This window comes from Lethenteron reissneri, chromosome 2, assembly GCF_015708825.2.
Source record: "Lethenteron reissneri isolate LAM-NWPU_2019-01 chromosome 2, ASM1570882v1, whole genome shotgun sequence".
Taxonomy (NCBI): domain Eukaryota; kingdom Metazoa; phylum Chordata; class Hyperoartia; order Petromyzontiformes; family Petromyzontidae; genus Lethenteron; species Lethenteron reissneri.
In genome coordinates, this window is record NC_083780.1 from 12,730,513 (window position 1) to 12,748,753 (window position 18,241).

General features: G+C 44.7%; 1 protein-coding gene and 8 non-coding genes across 10 annotated transcripts in view; all 9 read left to right on the forward strand.

Moving 5' to 3' along the window:
* Nucleotides 1–3,123: 3,123 nt before the first annotated feature.
* Nucleotides 3,124–18,241, forward strand: part of LOC133343752 (claudin-10-like) — a 40,961-nt gene continuing 25,843 nt past the window's right edge. The window contains exons 1-2 of one of the 2 annotated variants that reach the window (XM_061553544.1): nucleotides 3,124–3,196; nucleotides 6,666–6,897. In XM_061553544.1, coding sequence (XP_061409528.1) covers nucleotides 6,693–6,897 — 205 coding nt within the window. In that variant the 5' untranslated portion in view covers nucleotides 3,124–3,196; nucleotides 6,666–6,692. The remainder of the gene's footprint in view (nucleotides 3,197–6,665; nucleotides 6,898–18,241) is intronic. The other variant, XM_061553553.1, reaches the window with a different exon arrangement.
* Nucleotides 9,692–9,764, forward strand: TRNAR-UCG (transfer RNA arginine (anticodon UCG)). The gene has a single exon. It is a non-coding gene; the product is annotated as a tRNA-Arg (tRNA).
* TRNAR-UCG (transfer RNA arginine (anticodon UCG)) lies at nucleotides 10,645–10,717 on the forward strand. Its single transcript has one exon. It is a non-coding gene; the product is annotated as a tRNA-Arg (tRNA).
* On the forward strand, nucleotides 11,682–11,755 carry TRNAR-UCG (transfer RNA arginine (anticodon UCG)). The gene has a single exon. It is a non-coding gene; the product is annotated as a tRNA-Arg (tRNA).
* On the forward strand, nucleotides 12,724–12,796 carry TRNAR-UCG (transfer RNA arginine (anticodon UCG)). The gene has a single exon. It is a non-coding gene; the product is annotated as a tRNA-Arg (tRNA).
* Nucleotides 14,621–14,693, forward strand: TRNAR-UCG (transfer RNA arginine (anticodon UCG)). The gene has a single exon. It is a non-coding gene; the product is annotated as a tRNA-Arg (tRNA).
* TRNAR-UCG (transfer RNA arginine (anticodon UCG)) lies at nucleotides 15,574–15,646 on the forward strand. Its single transcript has one exon. It is a non-coding gene; the product is annotated as a tRNA-Arg (tRNA).
* Nucleotides 16,610–16,683, forward strand: TRNAR-UCG (transfer RNA arginine (anticodon UCG)). The gene has a single exon. It is a non-coding gene; the product is annotated as a tRNA-Arg (tRNA).
* On the forward strand, nucleotides 17,652–17,724 carry TRNAR-UCG (transfer RNA arginine (anticodon UCG)). The gene has a single exon. It is a non-coding gene; the product is annotated as a tRNA-Arg (tRNA).

The following is an 18,241-nucleotide window of genomic DNA, read 5'->3' on the forward strand; positions in this document are numbered from 1 at the left end:
CCCACCCCCCACCCAGCCCCACCCTCCCCACCCAGCCCCCCCCCCCCACCCAGCCCCTCCCCACCCTCCCCACCCAGCCCTTCCCCACCCTCCCCACCCAGCCCTTCCCCACCCTCCCCACCCAGCCCCTCCCCACCTTCCCCTCTCCACCCAGCCCCACCCCTCCAATTTTTGGATGCACGACGGACGGACGGACACAATAATCCCCTGTGGGTTGGTGTAACCAGGAGGTTACTACCAGTAAAAACCATTCATAGATACACAAGGTACGGGCACAGGTTCTCAGAAAATGCGACAGACGAGGTGCTTCCTCGTCCAATCTCTGGCCACAAAAAGTGTGGAAACTTCCACTGACACAACCCACCATGTGACTTGTAGCAGGGCAACATTTTAGTAGGTATTTTGATTAATAAACAGGTTTACATATCCATCATCCTGCCAAATTCTTCGCATGTATCACAACATTTACAATTCCTAAAGTTCCTTCGCAGATGGAGACGCGCGTGTGTGCCCTCTAACAGATACTGGACTAATTTATTTGTTTTGATAATTACTTTTGTGTTATTTGTGCTTTCTTCTTTGGTGCAATTTCTTAATTTGTTTATTCATTTTTGATTCAGCTTGGTAGTCGTGGTTTTCATTTGCTCGGTATGAATGTGTGCGTGCTGTGGGGAGCGGTAGTGTAGTGGTGAGTGCGCTGCGCTATGAACCTGGCGACCCGGGTTCAATTCACACTCACGCCCAACACCAATGACGAGTATCTGAACTGGTACTGGGCCTCCCCTAGGTCGACTTAGCCTCAAATGAGTAATTGGTACGATGTGTAAACATCGCCATTAGGGAGACAAAAGCGGCCGGGCGTGGTGCTGGCCACCCACCCCCTCGTGTGCCGTGCCGGGCTTCATAGGTTCTCGCTGACAGCACTTGCCCCTACAGTCTGTTAAGGCTACACGGGGGTATTTGTCTTTGTGTTGGGCTCCTTTCGCGCTGTGCGTAGCCAACCACATATATATGATTTTGGTCCTAATATATAATTCATGTCACAGCGTTGTGGGATGCTGTTGGCATGAATGACGCTGCTATATAATAAAAGTATTAAAATTAAAGTATTATAATACGTTGTCAAGCTCAAATATCATGGCAACGTATTATTTGTCTGGACGCCACGGCGACACTGACCGGTCAGAGTGCCCTGGCACCAAGCCCACTCATGGCCAATGTCCAACGGCGTCTGTCTCTGGCTATCGACCATCTGAGCAAAGAGTTCCATTCCCGGACATGTCTAACTAACACCAATGGCGAGTCATGTCTGAACAGACCTTGCTCTCTCCCAGCCCCCCGCCCCCCTCTCTCAGCAACTCACTCTGACCAAGCGTGGTGACCAAGCGTGGTGACCAAGCGTGGTCAAACAAACCACCCGCGTACGACCAGACAGCGACGTGGGGAGGTCCTCACCTAGCCGTGTATTGACACGGAGTGCATTGAGACGTGTTCTCTTTTACTGTTGCGTATGGCAACATTTTCAGGAGCTAAATGCCAATGTCGAGGTGTGCTGCTCGCCACGACGAGAGGGGCTTCGGGAGAGAGAGAGAGAGAGCCGTACACTTTGGTTCTTTCGGTAAAGTCACGTAGGTATAAAATTAAATAGATCACGACGTTTCTGGCGCAACACAAGCGTCCGTCATCAGCTTTTCCACCTGATGACGGATGCTTGTGATGCGCGCGAAACGTCATGATCTATTTTATTTTCTACCTACGTGACTTTACAGAAAGAACCAAAGAGTATGAATTCCTGCAGTCACGAAAGCTTCAAATTTAGAGAGAGAGAGAGCCGTGTTGCTGTTCCTCCACCTCCTCCGTTGAAGGAGCGCAACGCTGCGGTGGATTAACTTTGTGGTCCACAATTTAGGATGCATGGACACAATCGCGCTGCTGTAGTTTGCGTTTTCCTTTCAATTCATGAATGAGATGGGGCGCCACAGTGCTGAGATATCTTCCTCGCAGAGTATAAAGGAGGTTGTGGTTTCTATCCTGACCCTGATGCTTGTATATTTGAAGTTTGCATGTTCTCCCCGTGGTAGTGTGGATTTTCTCCGGGTCCTCCGGTTTTCCCCTCCACATATTTAATCAACGTCACGCGTTTAGAGCATTCGGCTGCTGCAAATTTCCACATGATGAGCCACTTCGTTGAGTTAAAATTTGGGGCCAGATCGCTTCTGAAAAACAGCTACATCAGCTCAGTGGACCTTCCCTGATAAAATACCAAAAAAATAGTTTACAGTGAGCAGCGGCCTGTTGATGTTTTGCTGCGGTTGTTGGTTATATCAGTGTCTTCGAGGAGGAGGAATGTCAAAGCCAGGAGGTGTGATGATTGGGTCTCGAACGAGGTGTTTCTTCTGGACGTCCACTCTGTTCGCCGGCGTTCTTCCAGATCCAAGTGAGATTCTAGGATGGGGACAGAGCGATCCCAGAAGGGGACATTGGGGCTCGAGTCGGCGGCGAGGTGAATTGTTGATGTCTTAGCTCATGGACATCTGGTGGCGGAATGTTCGCCAGCACACGGAAGCCATGGGATTGTTCAAATCGTTGAACTGTTGACAAGTTATAGATTTGAAGTTTTTGTGACTGCAAGGATCCATACTCTTTGGTTCTTTCGGTAAAGTCACGTAGGTGAAAAAATATAATAAAATGAAAATAACTAAATTAAATCACGACGTTTCGGAGGCAACACAAGCTTCCGTCATCAGGTGAAACAGCCCCGTAAAAATTATTCACTACAGTAATTTTGCTGTGGCTGTTCCACCTGATGACGGAAGCTTGTGTTGCCTCTGAAACGTCGTGATTTAATTTAGTTATTTTCATTTTATTATTATTATTTTTCATCTACGTGACTTCACCGAAAGAACCAAAGCATGTTGAAAAGTTCTTGCAATGAAAAAAAAACATAAATTAAAGACACACAAATCACAATAGTCCCGCCCGTACCTCGTAGACCTCTCTCCACCCACACCGCACTCTTCGCCCCCCCTCCCTCCCACATCCCACCTCCTCCCCCCATAATTATTCAATTAACGGGGAGCGCGCGCACCCAAGCGCGCTCCCTGTGCGCGCGTGCGTCTCTCTCAATGCGAGAGCGGAGGCGGAGATCCCGGGCACGCGCACGACTCAGGCTCGACTGAGACTCCTCTCACTCCAGGTAACGTGCTTTTACGCGCTCACTCACTCACTATTAAATACAAATATAGCATCAGCACCACCACCACCACCACGATCATCATCAACAATCGCATCGAGAGCACACCTGCACGCGGGCTGATTCCATCGTCCCACAGCCTCTTCGTCTGCTCTCTAAGATTTCGATTTAAAGCTTTCGTGACTGCAGGGATTCATCTTCTTGGTTCTTTCGGTAAAGTCACGTAGAAGGGAAACAATAAAATAATAAAAAGAAAGCATAATAAAATAATTATGATATTATATTATTATATTTTTTTATTATGTGTTTTTTTATTTCCCTTCTACGTGACTTTACCGAAAGAACAAAGAAGATAAATCCCTGCAGTCACGAAAGCTTTAAATGAGAAATTTAAGTAGATATCTGTGGGTGTCAGTCATCTCAGTCATTCAGCCCATTGCACCTGGGTCTATCCCGTGACCTCCTGTCAGCGAGCATTCGCCACTTCACGTGGACTCAAGGTGCACCTAGCCTGGCACAAGCGCCATGGTGACTTCACCTGCAATTGAGTATGCCCGTATCAATGTGCCTGTGTGTATGTGTCCATGCATGTGTACATACGTGTCCTTGTGTAGATATCTGTGTGTATGCATACGTTCGCTTGCTAACTGTCCGTGTTGTATTATTGGTTCTTTCGGTAAAGTTACGTAGAAGGGAAATAATAAAATAATAACAATTTAAACCAATAAAATTCTCACGACGTTTCGACTGCAAGCAATCATCATCAGGTGTGAAATCCACAGCAATATATTTTTTAATTTTTTCAAATTTTCTTGCTGTGGATTTCACATCTGATGATGGTTGTTTGTATTGCAGTCGAAATGTCGTGAGAATTTTATTGCTTTATATTTTTTTTAATTTTTTTTTATTTCCCTTCTACGTGACTTTACCGAAAGAGCCAAGAATATGAATCCCTGCAGTCACGAGCTTTAAATCAAAATTTGTCTGTGTTGTGTTTCTGCACGTGTGTGTATACGTGTGTATTGTATTTAGGTGCATTTATAGATGTATGCGTGTGTATATATACTCACTATATTCAGTCTGTTCTCCTATAGCGCGTGTTTTCATTGGATATAACGCGACGAAAGTATTAGGGAACACATTTATTTTTTTATAACTCGGATGCAAATTGGATATAACGCGATTGAGTGAACAGAAACTACGTCGCGCGAGTAGGAATAACCAGGGGCATACGCATCTCACGCGTTATCGCGAACTGTGCTTGACCCCTGTGTTATAGATTATTCATTATAACGCGATCTTCCCATAACGCGGTGTTCTTCAGCAACACAACTACCGCAGCGTTCTAGGAGAATAGACTGTATGTGGTTTTTTTCTTGGTTCTTTCGGTAAAGTCACGTAGAAGGGAAGTAATAAAATAATAAAATAAAACATAATAAAACAATTCTCACGATGTTTCGGCCACAACGCAAGCAGCCGTTGTGGCCGAAACGTCGTGGATTATTGCAGCCAGTGCAGAGGACGTCAACCCACTCCTGGACCTCAAGGTGGAGCGAGTTATATGGAGCACGCTTTACCACGCTGGCCAGCACGGGTTCAAGGCGAGGAGCGTAGACAGTACAGTCCAATATATTTTTTCTTGACGGCACTCTGCTGCCAATAGCGGAGTACAGCCTGCCTTCCACACTGGAGAGAAATCCACGCGACCGCGGGGAGAGTGAACATGCAAACTGCAAATATACAGCTGGCGTCAGGGTCGGTGACAGCGGACACCCAGGTCGTTCACACAGCGCTGCATTTCACGTGTTTTTTTCGTTCAGGATATTCAAATGCAAGAATAGTGGTCATCTTTATCTTTCTACAATGCCACCTGCTGCTGGGTTAAGGCAGCCAATGACAATACTTGTCCGTAAAGGTAAATGTCCATCTCATTGTCAATCCACTGCTGGATGAATTCGCCCCCCCCCCCCCCCACTCTGTGCAGGTCGTGGAGATTCCAAAGAACACAGGATGAGATGTTACTATCCTTTGTGCAAGCACTTCCAAGAGTTCATGAACAATGAGCCTGGTGAAATTTGGGGAGCGCATCGTCAGTAGTGAACCTTTGGTTCCTAGGGTGTTTCGGCCTTTCATACTATACACCCTCCCCAAAGGCGGCCAGCGACAGGGTGATCAATCCTACGCTTGCGTCCCATTCCCAATTAGTCATAGGAGTTGACTTGTTGTTGATAGCCAACATCCCATGGGACTATGCATGGCAGGGGTGTCCTCCTCCCTGAGTCAAGCATTGTTGACTGCATATCTCCCGGCCCTCTCACTTTGGGGCCCAGCTGGGGTCTTTCTTCTTCATCCAGAGCCACTGACTGCTGCCTTCTGCCGCCTCCGATACAGCTCTGATTGCCGAACGCTGGCTCTGGCCCTTAATTCCCAGGTCTCTGACCAAACGTCACCACGATGCTCAGTGCGAGGTGGCGGAGTGGTGTGTGTGTGGGGGGGGCATAGACGCGGGTAAGTACAGCACAACAATGGATTTTGCTGCACCACACTCTGCTGCCCTACCGCAACAAACGGTTCGTGCGTGACGGTCGTCCATATCCGAGCACTAAGCCAGGCACTCGCCAACCTAAACACGAGGTCTAATGAGATCGGGCACGGTGCGGACGGCAAAATCGCGGGGGACGCGTGCATCCATGCGTGAAGTACAACACTGGGTTTATGGAGTCAAAACATTTATGGAGTCGGGTTTGTTTCACCGGATGGATTATAGGATGGATCACTCCCGCGGCTGTGTTTCTAACACTCTTTCAAATTGGCAGGGTCCTGCCCTGCAGAGTTCCGCTCCTGTGCCCTCCGGAGTGTCTGGACTTACTCCGGCTTGACGCTACGTAGAGCGTGTGTTCTCCAACACTTCTCTGTGTGAGAAGTTACTCAATATTAGTAGTACCACCCCCCGTCGTTTAATCTGGCCGTATTAACAATTGCCATGTGGATTTACAAGGCAACGAAATGTGACTGCATGTCAAGACACCGTCATTTTGCTTTGGCAGTCGGTCCAAAGGCAGTGGGAAAACAGGAAGGTGTTGAGCCTGGCAGGGGGTGGACAGCACGGGCTGCTGGGGGAAGAGAAGCGAAGACCGTGGGAGCTGCAGAGGAGAATGACGTCCCACTAAGCGAAGGTTGACTGGGGACTTCGATACGAAGCCTCGGTTGCAGCAGCAGCAGAGTGCGTGGCGGGGGAAGTAGAGTGAAATGAGACGGGAGACATAGGAGAGTGTGAGGAGGAGAGTAGAGTGAGTTGAGTGGGAACATACAGGAGAGTGTGTGGAGGAGAGTAGAGTGAGTTGAGAAGGAACATGCAGGAGAGTCTGTGGAGTGAGTTGAGAGGCAAGATGCAGCAGATTGCGTGATTAACATTCACTTTTGAACGACCCCTTTTCCCCCTCTGCATCCTGTTCATAACATCGACTTTGAGGTGCCAGGGGCAGACGCGCTCACAGCGATGGAGCTGCCCGCGTACCTCATGGCTCTGGCCGGGTGGCTGCTGGCCTGCAGCACGGTTCATCATGAGCAGTGGCGCGTCTCGTCCATCGACGGCACCGTCATCACCACCTCGACCCTCTACGCCAATCTGTGGAAGGAGTGCGCCACCGACTCAACGGGTGTCGCCAACTGCCGAGATTTTCCGTCCCTGCTGGCGCTCAATGGTACGATCCTGGGAGGGGTTGGGGGGGTCCTATTGGTCACTCACAGTACGCATACTCGGGCAGTGATGGACTTGGACAAAAAAAAATTGGCACAGGTATTTGTAACCACACCGGTCCGAATTTGGAGAGATTTTTTTTGTAAATAGGTTGTGCGACTAACTGTGTACTAGTAGCCAGGTTTGTGATGTAAATCGAGCCACTAGTAAACGTGTCACGCACTTCTTGCCGTGCAATCTCATTGGGTCCATTTCGGGCCGGTTCCAAGAAACAAATGAGGCCGGTGAGGAAGAATATTTTTGGGGCTGCCGAATATTTGGGGACTTGATGCCAACTGAGAATGTAAATAAGCAATGAAGCGTACACATTAGAGGTACTAAACTATTTTAATTAAAATATTTTGTATTTTAAAAAAATACTTCATTGGAACCTCATTGCAGTGCGCCTTTTGGCGTCATCTGGTCCAACACCATGCGAGACGAGGCTCTAAGGAAAGCTGTCTCGGGTGTGGACCAATCAACTTCAAGGACAGTGCATACATTATCAGAGTTTTGTTTTTTGTTTGCATTATGACTGCAGGTATTGTGGTCTATGCAAACATGACTCCTTGTAAAAAAAGGGTGTCAGTTTTGTTGCCAGATAGAAGGGTAAAAAAACTATTATCAAAAAAATACTTGATCACATTTGCAATTTTCCCACACAGAGCGGCCCCCACCGGGCCCTCGGAATGGTCTGGCCCCCCGAGCAATTGCCCCATGGACTGCTGCCCTGTGGGCAGTCCGGGGCCTCTACCTAGGCACGCTCGCCACTCGTTATTCGGTCAATGGAAATTTGTATCACGATTATTCTTATCATCATTGTGCATGTTTTCCCAGGAAAGGCTCACTGAGTCTCGGGACTCATTTGCAGGAGGGTCTGTCTGGTCAAGAGTTGGCAGGAGGGGGGGGTTGGCTATGTTGCTATGTGTGTGTAATTCCAACTGAGTGATGTAAACTGAATCGTTGAGCATTTTGAGACTCTGAGGTTTGGCGACGACTTGGGGAGGCCTTCATCCAGCAGTGGATAGAGTCGGGCTGAAACTGACGATGGAATGATTATGAACGCAAATATTACGGAAAGTAATTAATTCCATATCAAATAATCACGCAAGCAACCTGCATATACAAACTACCAGCAATCAGAGAAAAATGTCAACTTCATCGACATTTTTGACATCTAAGCCAACATCAAAACGAAGACTGGTTGCGTGACGAAATAACTTGCGTTCCGTCGTAAAAAATGTGGAATTGCCACCGCTGACCAACGGGTGAAAACGTTTTCCGCATTCGAGCAGGGAGACACTGGGGGTTTCAAAAGAAGAACATTTTAAACTGAAGACTCTGTGCTACCATGCCGGGCTGCGTGGCCTAATGGATACGGCATCTGACTTTGAATCTCAAGCGTTGCTAGTTCAAATCCAGTCGTGGTCGAATATTTCGTAGCTTTTGCAATGAATTACTGTAGCATACGAATTAGATTGCCATGAAGTTAATCTTTTTCCATGATGAAAGGAAATTGGTGAGGGGCTCGGTCAGGGATAGATTCAGTTGAGGGATTATGTTTTATGTTAGGCAATAGCTTGAGCTCAGTCATAGGGTGTGGTTAAAGATAAGTTCATATTAGTTGGGGTTAGGGTTAGGTTCGGCGTTAGGCAGGGCGTTGTGTTGGGGTTGGAGAAAGGGGTGAGTAATGGGTTTAAGGGTAAAGTGAGAAGTTAGAGGTTTATCAAGATGTACGGATCAGAGTTAAGTAAGAGTTCAGTGTGAGATGATGGTCAAGGAAGTGAATATGAAAAGGTTTCAACAACTGTTTCAATATGCTGTGCACTCGTAAAACAAGCCTCTGGAGACGCATGATACAGCTCTTTAGCTGCCCCCTTGCGGGCGGCAGTAAAAGAAGAATTAAAACTTAAACAATTTAACTTTAAAATAATGTATTAAATCTGGCAGGGAATGGGTGACTATGGAATGTCTTGGGGACGACAAAATGTAGATTCAAACTGAATTGTTAAAGAATAACTAAGGGGGTGGGTGGGGCGACTAAATAGACACAATTTATTCCATCTCCTATTGTGTTTATTTAAGTTAGAATGTGTCATCTGCAGGAAACGTGCTGTGTTTGTGTACAAGTAGGTCTACGTATTTTAGTAAAAGACAGGAATAACAAAAAAATGTCTCTGTCTTCTTTGAAAGGTTGCCGACCCCTGGCTCTGACTCACACTTCGAGATTTAGTCGCTGAACCTTGCTATCCTTGCTCACAAGAACACTGTAGAAGTGATGTCATCATTAGGTGCCCTAAACCAGCTGGCAAAATTACAGATACATTGATATTGTTGTTTGTTAAGAATTAGATTTTTATTAAAATAGGCAAAATAGAGGAGTGTGAGAAACGATTTCTTATCTTTGTATTAATTGCGTTGGAAGAAAACACAGAAACAGTAAAAAAAACGCTTCAGCTTTTATTCAACCACAGGAGGAATTGAAACTGCTGTCTTTTTATCCGAAGTCAGACGTCTTATCCATAAGGTCAGGCGGCCAATTCCCTGAGCAAACGGCCTTCTAAGCTATATTTTTATGTGAACCGTCAACTAATCTCCACCAGGGGTTTTGTGATGGCCTTTATCAGGTCTGTGGAAATTCCACCACTGACAAAGGCTCAAAACGGTTTCCTCATCCTAGCAGGGATACACTGTGGTTTTAAAAGAAGAACTACAGACTCTCAAGACTCTTCACAGGAGGGTGCTCCTCTACCATGCAGGGCCGCGTGGCCTAATGGATAAGGCGTCTGACTTCGGATCAGAAGATTGCATGTTCGAATCCTGCCGTGGTCGAATATTTAGTTTTTATTACAGGAATTACTGTCACATTGAATTTTCACGAAGTTCGTATTTTTAAATCCTTGCTTGCTTGCGCGCTTACGACCGGGAAAATCTTTCGGTCGTTTTTTAACCCACTTCCCGTGATCCAATCGGGCTGACATTTTGCACACAGACTCGTTGTGCATGACAATTTATTTTCGTGAATTTTTTTTCCATAACTTTACACTTTTTAGGAATTTTTTAAAAATATTTAATTACCAATTGCTTAATGATGGCAGGCAATCATCTGACCCATAGGTGGCAGCCATTTCAATTCAGAGGACGAGAGGACTCTAGCCGCCACGCATATAAAGGGTTTATAGTGAAAAACTTTGTTTTTACGGGTTAATTTTTTGCATATTGTTCGGCAAGGGCTGAGGGGTCAGGCAGGGATAGATTCAGTTGAGGGATTATGGTTTGGTGAGGAAAAAGAGAGGAGTGTGAGAAACGATTTCTTATCTTTGTATTAATTGCGTTGGAAGAAAACACAGAAACTGTAAAAAAGATGCTTCAACTTCCATCCAACCATAGGAGAATTATAAAACTGCAGTCGTCTGATCTGAAGTCAGACACCTTAACAATTTGGCCACGTGGCCAATGCCATTTGACAAACGGCCTTCAAAGTTATATTTTTATGTCAGCCTTCAACTAAACTCCACCAGGGGTTTTGTGATGGCCTTTATCAGGTTGCGGAATGAAATAAGTGCGCCGCCGCTACGGGTATGTGGAAATTGCACCACTGACTGAAGGCTCAAAATGGTTTCCTCATACGAGCAGGGATACACTGTGGTTTTAAAAGAAGAACAACAGACTCTCAAGACTCTTCACAGGAGGGTGCTCCCCTACCGTGCAGGGCCGCGTGGCCTAATGGATAAGGCGTCTGACTTCGGATCAGAAGATTGCAGGTTCGAATCCTGCCGTGGTCGAGTATTTATTTTTACGTTACAGGAATTACTGTCACATTGATTTTTCACTAAGTTCATATTTTTGCATATTGTTTGGCAAGGGGTGAGGGGTCAGTCAGGGATAGCTTCAAATGAGGGATTATGGATTGGTGAGGCAAGAGGTTGAGCTGAGTAATACGGTGCAGTTAAGGGTAACGTCATATTATGTGGGGTCAGAGTTAGGTTAGAGGTTAGGAGTTTGACGGAAGATTGTGTTCGGGTTAGGGTGAGCTAAGTAATGTGTTTTAGGATAAAGTGAGGGGTTCGAGGTTTAGCAAGATGTACAGATCAGAGTTAGCTAAGAGTTTAGTGTGAGAAGATTGCAAGTAGGTAAATATGGAGATGTTATAATACATTTTTCAACATGATGTGCATTAATATAACAAACCTCTATAACAGCTTCGAGTCACACTTCAAGAATTAGTCGCTGAACCTTGCTCTCCTTGCTCAAAAGAACAATGTACAAATGATATCATTATTAGTGCGCTAAACCAGCTGGCATAATTGTAGATACATTGAAATGGTTGTTTGCTAAGAATTATATTGTATTAAAATAGGCAAAAGAGAGGAGTGTGAGAAACGATCTGGATCTTTGTATTAATACTGGTAGGAACAACAGTTCCACACTGTCCACCAGGGATTATTTGTCTGTCTGTCGTGCATGGCCCTGCTCTACCAGAGCCCTCCCATTGGTTCGGGGGTGCCGACCAATGGGAGCGGTGGGTTGGGGTTGGTAGAGGGGGGGGGTTAGTGGTGGGGGGGGGGGGGCACCGCCGCGACTCGGGCCAATGAGGAGACGGGCGATGTTTCAATCACAAAATGGAACTGGGGGAGGGTGGCTCCATTCAGAAAATGGAAACCTTGAAAAGAATTGAGCGGATCTTTTTGCCTCGTGTTTCTTTCAACATTCCCACCCGTAAGATGATTTAGTTGGGGATGAGTGGAGGGCCACGTGGCCTAATGGATAAGGCGTCTGACTTCGGATCAGAAGTGTTGCAGGTTCGAATCCTGCCGTGGTCGAATATATATTTTTACATTACAGGAATTACTGTCACATTGAAATTTCACGAAGTTCATATTTTGAATATTGTTAGGTAAGGGGTGAGGGTCGGTCAGGGATAGCTTCAGTTGAGGGATTATGGATTGGTGAGGCAATAGGTTGAGCTGAGTAATACGGTGCAGTTAAGGGTAAGGTCATATTATGTGGGGTCGGAGTTAGGTTAGAGGTTAGGAGTTCGACAGGAGGTTGTGTTCGGGTTAGTGTGAGCTAAGTAATGTGTTTTAGGATAAAGTGAGGGGTTCGAGGTTTAGCAAGATGTACGGATCAGAGTTAGCTAAGAGTTTAGTGTGAGATGATTGCAAGTAGGTAAATATGGAGATGTTATAATACCTTTTTCAACATGATGTGCATTAATAAAACAAACCTCTGTAACAGCTTCGACTCACCCTTCAAGATTTAATCGCTGAACCTTGATATCCTTGCTCAAAAGAACAAAAGAGAAGTGATATCATCATTGGGTGCCCTAAACCAGCTGGCATAATTGTAGATACATTGAAATGGTTGTTTGTTAAGAATTAGATTCTATTAAAATAGGCAAAAGAGAAGAGTGTGAGATACGATGTCTTATCTTTGTAATAATTGCATTGGAAGAAAACACAGAAACAGTAAAAAATACGATACAGAAACTGCTGTGGTTTTATCCGAAGGCCTTATCCATTAGGCCACGCGGCCAAAGCCATCTGCAAAAGGGCTTCTAAGTTATATTTTTACGTGAACCGTCAACTAAACACCACCAAAGGTTTTGTGATGGCCTTTATCAGGGTGCCCAATTAAATAAGTGCGCCCGCGCTTTGGGTACGTGGAAATTCCACAACTGACTGAAGGCTCAAAATGGTTTCCTCATACGAGCAGTGATACACTGTGGTTTCAAAAGAAGAACAACATACTCTCAAGACTCTTCACAGGTGGGTGCTCCTCTACCATGCAGGGCCGCGTGGCCTAATGGATAAGGCGTCTGACTTCGGATCAGAAGATTGCAGGTTCGAATCCTGCCGTGGTCGAATATTTAATTTTTACATTACGGGAATTACTCACATTGAATTTTCACTTAGTTTGGCGACGACTTGGGGAGGCCTTCATCCAGCAGTGGATAGAGTCGGGCTGAAACTGACGATGGAATGATTATGAACGCAAATATTACGGAAAGTAATTAATTCCATATCAAATAATCACGCAAGCAACCTGCATATACAAACTACCAGCAATCAGAGAAAAATGTCAACTTCATCGACATTTTTGACATCTAAGCCAACATCAAAACGAAGACTGGTTGCGTGACGAAATAACTTGCGTTCCGTCGTAAAAAATGTGGAATTGCCACCGCTGACCAACGGGTGAAAACGTTTTCCGCATTCGAGCAGGGAGACACTGGGGGTTTCAAAAGAAGAACATTTTAAACTGAAGACTCTGTGCTACCATGCCGGGCTGCGTGGCCTAATGGATACGGCATCTGACTTTGAATCTCAAGCGTTGCTAGTTCAAATCCAGTCGTGGTCGAATATTTCGTAGCTTTTGCAATGAATTACTGTAGCATACGAATTAGATTGCCATGAAGTTAATCTTTTTCCATGATGAAAGGAAATTGGTGAGGGGCTCGGTCAGGGATAGATTCAGTTGAGGGATTATGTTTTATGTTAGGCAATAGCTTGAGCTCAGTCATAGGGTGTGGTTAAAGATAAGTTCATATTAGTTGGGGTTAGGGTTAGGTTCGGCGTTAGGCAGGGCGTTGTGTTGGGGTTGGAGAAAGGGGTGAGTAATGGGTTTAAGGGTAAAGTGAGAAGTTAGAGGTTTATCAAGATGTACGGATCAGAGTTAAGTAAGAGTTCAGTGTGAGATGATGGTCAAGGAAGTGAATATGAAAAGGTTTCAACAACTGTTTCAATATGCTGTGCACTCGTAAAACAAGCCTCTGGAGACGCATGATACAGCTCTTTAGCTGCCCCCTTGCGGGCGGCAGTAAAAGAAGAATTAAAACTTAAACAATTTAACTTTAAAATAATGTATTAAATCTGGCAGGGAATGGGTGACTATGGAATGTCTTGGGGACGACAAAATGTAGATTCAAACTGAATTGTTAAAGAATAACTAAGGGGGTGGGTGGGGCGACTAAATAGACACAATTTATTCCATCTCCTATTGTGTTTATTTAAGTTAGAATGTGTCATCTGCAGGAAACGTGCTGTGTTTGTGTACAAGTAGGTCTACGTATTTTAGTAAAAGACAGGAATAACAAAAAAATGTCTCTGTCTTCTTTGAAAGGTTGCCGACCCCTGGCTCTGACTCACACTTCGAGATTTAGTCGCTGAACCTTGCTATCCTTGCTCACAAGAACACTGTAGAAGTGATGTCATCATTAGGTGCCCTAAACCAGCTGGCAAAATTACAGATACATTGATATTGTTGTTTGTTAAGAATTAGATTTTTATTAAAATAGGCAAAATAGAGGAGTGTGAGAAACGATTTCTTATCTTTGTATTAATTGCGTTGGAAGAAAACACAGAAACAGTAAAAAAAACGCTTCAGCTTTTATTCAACCACAGGAGGAATTGAAACTGCTGTCTTTTTATCCGAAGTCAGACGTCTTATCCATAAGGTCAGGCGGCCAATTCCCTGAGCAAACGGCCTTCTAAGCTATATTTTTATGTGAACCGTCAACTAATCTCCACCAGGGGTTTTGTGATGGCCTTTATCAGGTCTGTGGAAATTCCACCACTGACAAAGGCTCAAAACGGTTTCCTCATCCTAGCAGGGATACACTGTGGTTTTAAAAGAAGAACTACAGACTCTCAAGACTCTTCACAGGAGGGTGCTCCTCTACCATGCAGGGCCGCGTGGCCTAATGGATAAGGCGTCTGACTTCGGATCAGAAGATTGCATGTTCGAATCCTGCCGTGGTCGAATATTTAGTTTTTATTACAGGAATTACTGTCACATTGAATTTTCACGAAGTTCGTATTTTTAAATCCTTGCTTGCTTGCGCGCTTACGACCGGGAAAATCTTTCGGTCGTTTTTTAACCCACTTCCCGTGATCCAATCGGGCTGACATTTTGCACACAGACTCGTTGTGCATGACAATTTATTTTCGTGAATTTTTTTTCCATAACTTTACACTTTTTAGGAATTTTTTAAAAATATTTAATTACCAATTGCTTAATGATGGCAGGCAATCATCTGACCCATAGGTGGCAGCCATTTCAATTCAGAGGACGAGAGGACTCTAGCCGCCACGCATATAAAGGGTTTATAGTGAAAAACTTTGTTTTTACGGGTTAATTTTTTGCATATTGTTCGGCAAGGGCTGAGGGGTCAGGCAGGGATAGATTCAGTTGAGGGATTATGGTTTGGTGAGGAAAAAGAGAGGAGTGTGAGAAACGATTTCTTATCTTTGTATTAATTGCGTTGGAAGAAAACACAGAAACTGTAAAAAAGATGCTTCAACTTCCATCCAACCATAGGAGAATTATAAAACTGCAGTCGTCTGATCTGAAGTCAGACACCTTAACAATTTGGCCACGTGGCCAATGCCATTTGACAAACGGCCTTCAAAGTTATATTTTTATGTCAGCCTTCAACTAAACTCCACCAGGGGTTTTGTGATGGCCTTTATCAGGTTGCGGAATGAAATAAGTGCGCCGCCGCTACGGGTATGTGGAAATTGCACCACTGACTGAAGGCTCAAAATGGTTTCCTCATACGAGCAGGGATACACTGTGGTTTTAAAAGAAGAACAACAGACTCTCAAGACTCTTCACAGGAGGGTGCTCCCCTACCGTGCAGGGCCGCGTGGCCTAATGGATAAGGCGTCTGACTTCGGATCAGAAGATTGCAGGTTCGAATCCTGCCGTGGTCGAGTATTTATTTTTACGTTACAGGAATTACTGTCACATTGATTTTTCACTAAGTTCATATTTTTGCATATTGTTTGGCAAGGGGTGAGGGGTCAGTCAGGGATAGCTTCAAATGAGGGATTATGGATTGGTGAGGCAAGAGGTTGAGCTGAGTAATACGGTGCAGTTAAGGGTAACGTCATATTATGTGGGGTCAGAGTTAGGTTAGAGGTTAGGAGTTTGACGGAAGATTGTGTTCGGGTTAGGGTGAGCTAAGTAATGTGTTTTAGGATAAAGTGAGGGGTTCGAGGTTTAGCAAGATGTACAGATCAGAGTTAGCTAAGAGTTTAGTGTGAGAAGATTGCAAGTAGGTAAATATGGAGATGTTATAATACATTTTTCAACATGATGTGCATTAATATAACAAACCTCTATAACAGCTTCGAGTCACACTTCAAGAATTAGTCGCTGAACCTTGCTCTCCTTGCTCAAAAGAACAATGTACAAATGATATCATTATTAGTGCGCTAAACCAGCTGGCATAATTGTAGATACATTGAAATGGTTGTTTGCTAAGAATTATATTGTATTAAAATAGGCAAAAGAGAGGAGTGTGAGAAACGATCTGGATCTTTGTATTAATACTGGTAGGAACAACAGTTCCACACTGTCCACCAGGGATTATTTGTCTGTCTGTCGTGCATGGCCCTGCTCTACCAGAGCCCTCCCATTGGTTCGGGGGTGCCGACCAATGGGAGCGGTGGGTTGGGGTTGGTAGAGGGGGGGGGTTAGTGGTGGGGGGGGGGGGCACCGCCGCGACTCGGGCCAATGAGGAGACGGGCGATGTTTCAATCACAAAATGGAACTGGGGGAGGGTGGCTCCATTCAGAAAATGGAAACCTTGAAAAGAATTGAGCGGATCTTTTTGCCTCGTGTTTCTTTCAACATTCCCACCCGTAAGATGATTTAGTTGGGGATGAGTGGAGGGCCACGTGGCCTAATGGATAAGGCGTCTGACTTCGGATCAGAAGTGTTGCAGGTTCGAATCCTGCCGTGGTCGAATATATATTTTTACATTACAGGAATTACTGTCACATTGAAATTTCACGAAGTTCATATTTTGAATATTGTTAGGTAAGGGGTGAGGGTCGGTCAGGGATAGCTTCAGTTGAGGGATTATGGATTGGTGAGGCAATAGGTTGAGCTGAGTAATACGGTGCAGTTAAGGGTAAGGTCATATTATGTGGGGTCGGAGTTAGGTTAGAGGTTAGGAGTTCGACAGGAGGTTGTGTTCGGGTTAGTGTGAGCTAAGTAATGTGTTTTAGGATAAAGTGAGGGGTTCGAGGTTTAGCAAGATGTACGGATCAGAGTTAGCTAAGAGTTTAGTGTGAGATGATTGCAAGTAGGTAAATATGGAGATGTTATAATACCTTTTTCAACATGATGTGCATTAATAAAACAAACCTCTGTAACAGCTTCGACTCACCCTTCAAGATTTAATCGCTGAACCTTGATATCCTTGCTCAAAAGAACAAAAGAGAAGTGATATCATCATTGGGTGCCCTAAACCAGCTGGCATAATTGTAGATACATTGAAATGGTTGTTTGTTAAGAATTAGATTCTATTAAAATAGGCAAAAGAGAAGAGTGTGAGATACGATGTCTTATCTTTGTAATAATTGCATTGGAAGAAAACACAGAAACAGTAAAAAATACGATACAGAAACTGCTGTGGTTTTATCCGAAGGCCTTATCCATTAGGCCACGCGGCCAAAGCCATCTGCAAAAGGGCTTCTAAGTTATATTTTTACGTGAACCGTCAACTAAACACCACCAAAGGTTTTGTGATGGCCTTTATCAGGGTGCCCAATTAAATAAGTGCGCCCGCGCTTTGGGTACGTGGAAATTCCACAACTGACTGAAGGCTCAAAATGGTTTCCTCATACGAGCAGTGATACACTGTGGTTTCAAAAGAAGAACAACATACTCTCAAGACTCTTCACAGGTGGGTGCTCCTCTACCATGCAGGGCCGCGTGGCCTAATGGATAAGGCGTCTGACTTCGGATCAGAAGATTGCAGGTTCGAATCCTGCCGTGGTCGAATATTTAATTTTTACATTACGGGAATTACTCACATTGAATTTTCACTTAGTTAATATTTTGCATATTGTTAGGCAAGGGGTGAGGGGCCGGTCAAGGATAGCTTCAGTTGATGGATTATGGATTGGTTAGGCAAGAGGTTGAGCTGAGTAATACGGTGCAGTTAAGGGTAAGGTCATATTATGTGGAGTCAGAGTTAGGTTAGAGGTTAGGAGTTCGACAGGAGGCTGTTTTCAGGTTAGGGTGAGCTAAGTAATGTGTTTTAGGATAAGTGAGGGGTTCGAGGTTTAGCAAGATGTACAGATAAGAGTTAGCTAAGAGTTTAGTGTGAGATGATTGCAAGTAGGTAAATATGAAGATGTTATAATACCTTTTTCAACATGATGTGCATTAATAAAACAAACCTCTATAACAGCTTCGAGTCACACTTCAAGAATTAGTCGCTGAACCTTGCTCTCCTTGCTCAAAAGAACAATGTAGAAATGATATCATTATTAGTGCGCTAAACCAGCTGGCAT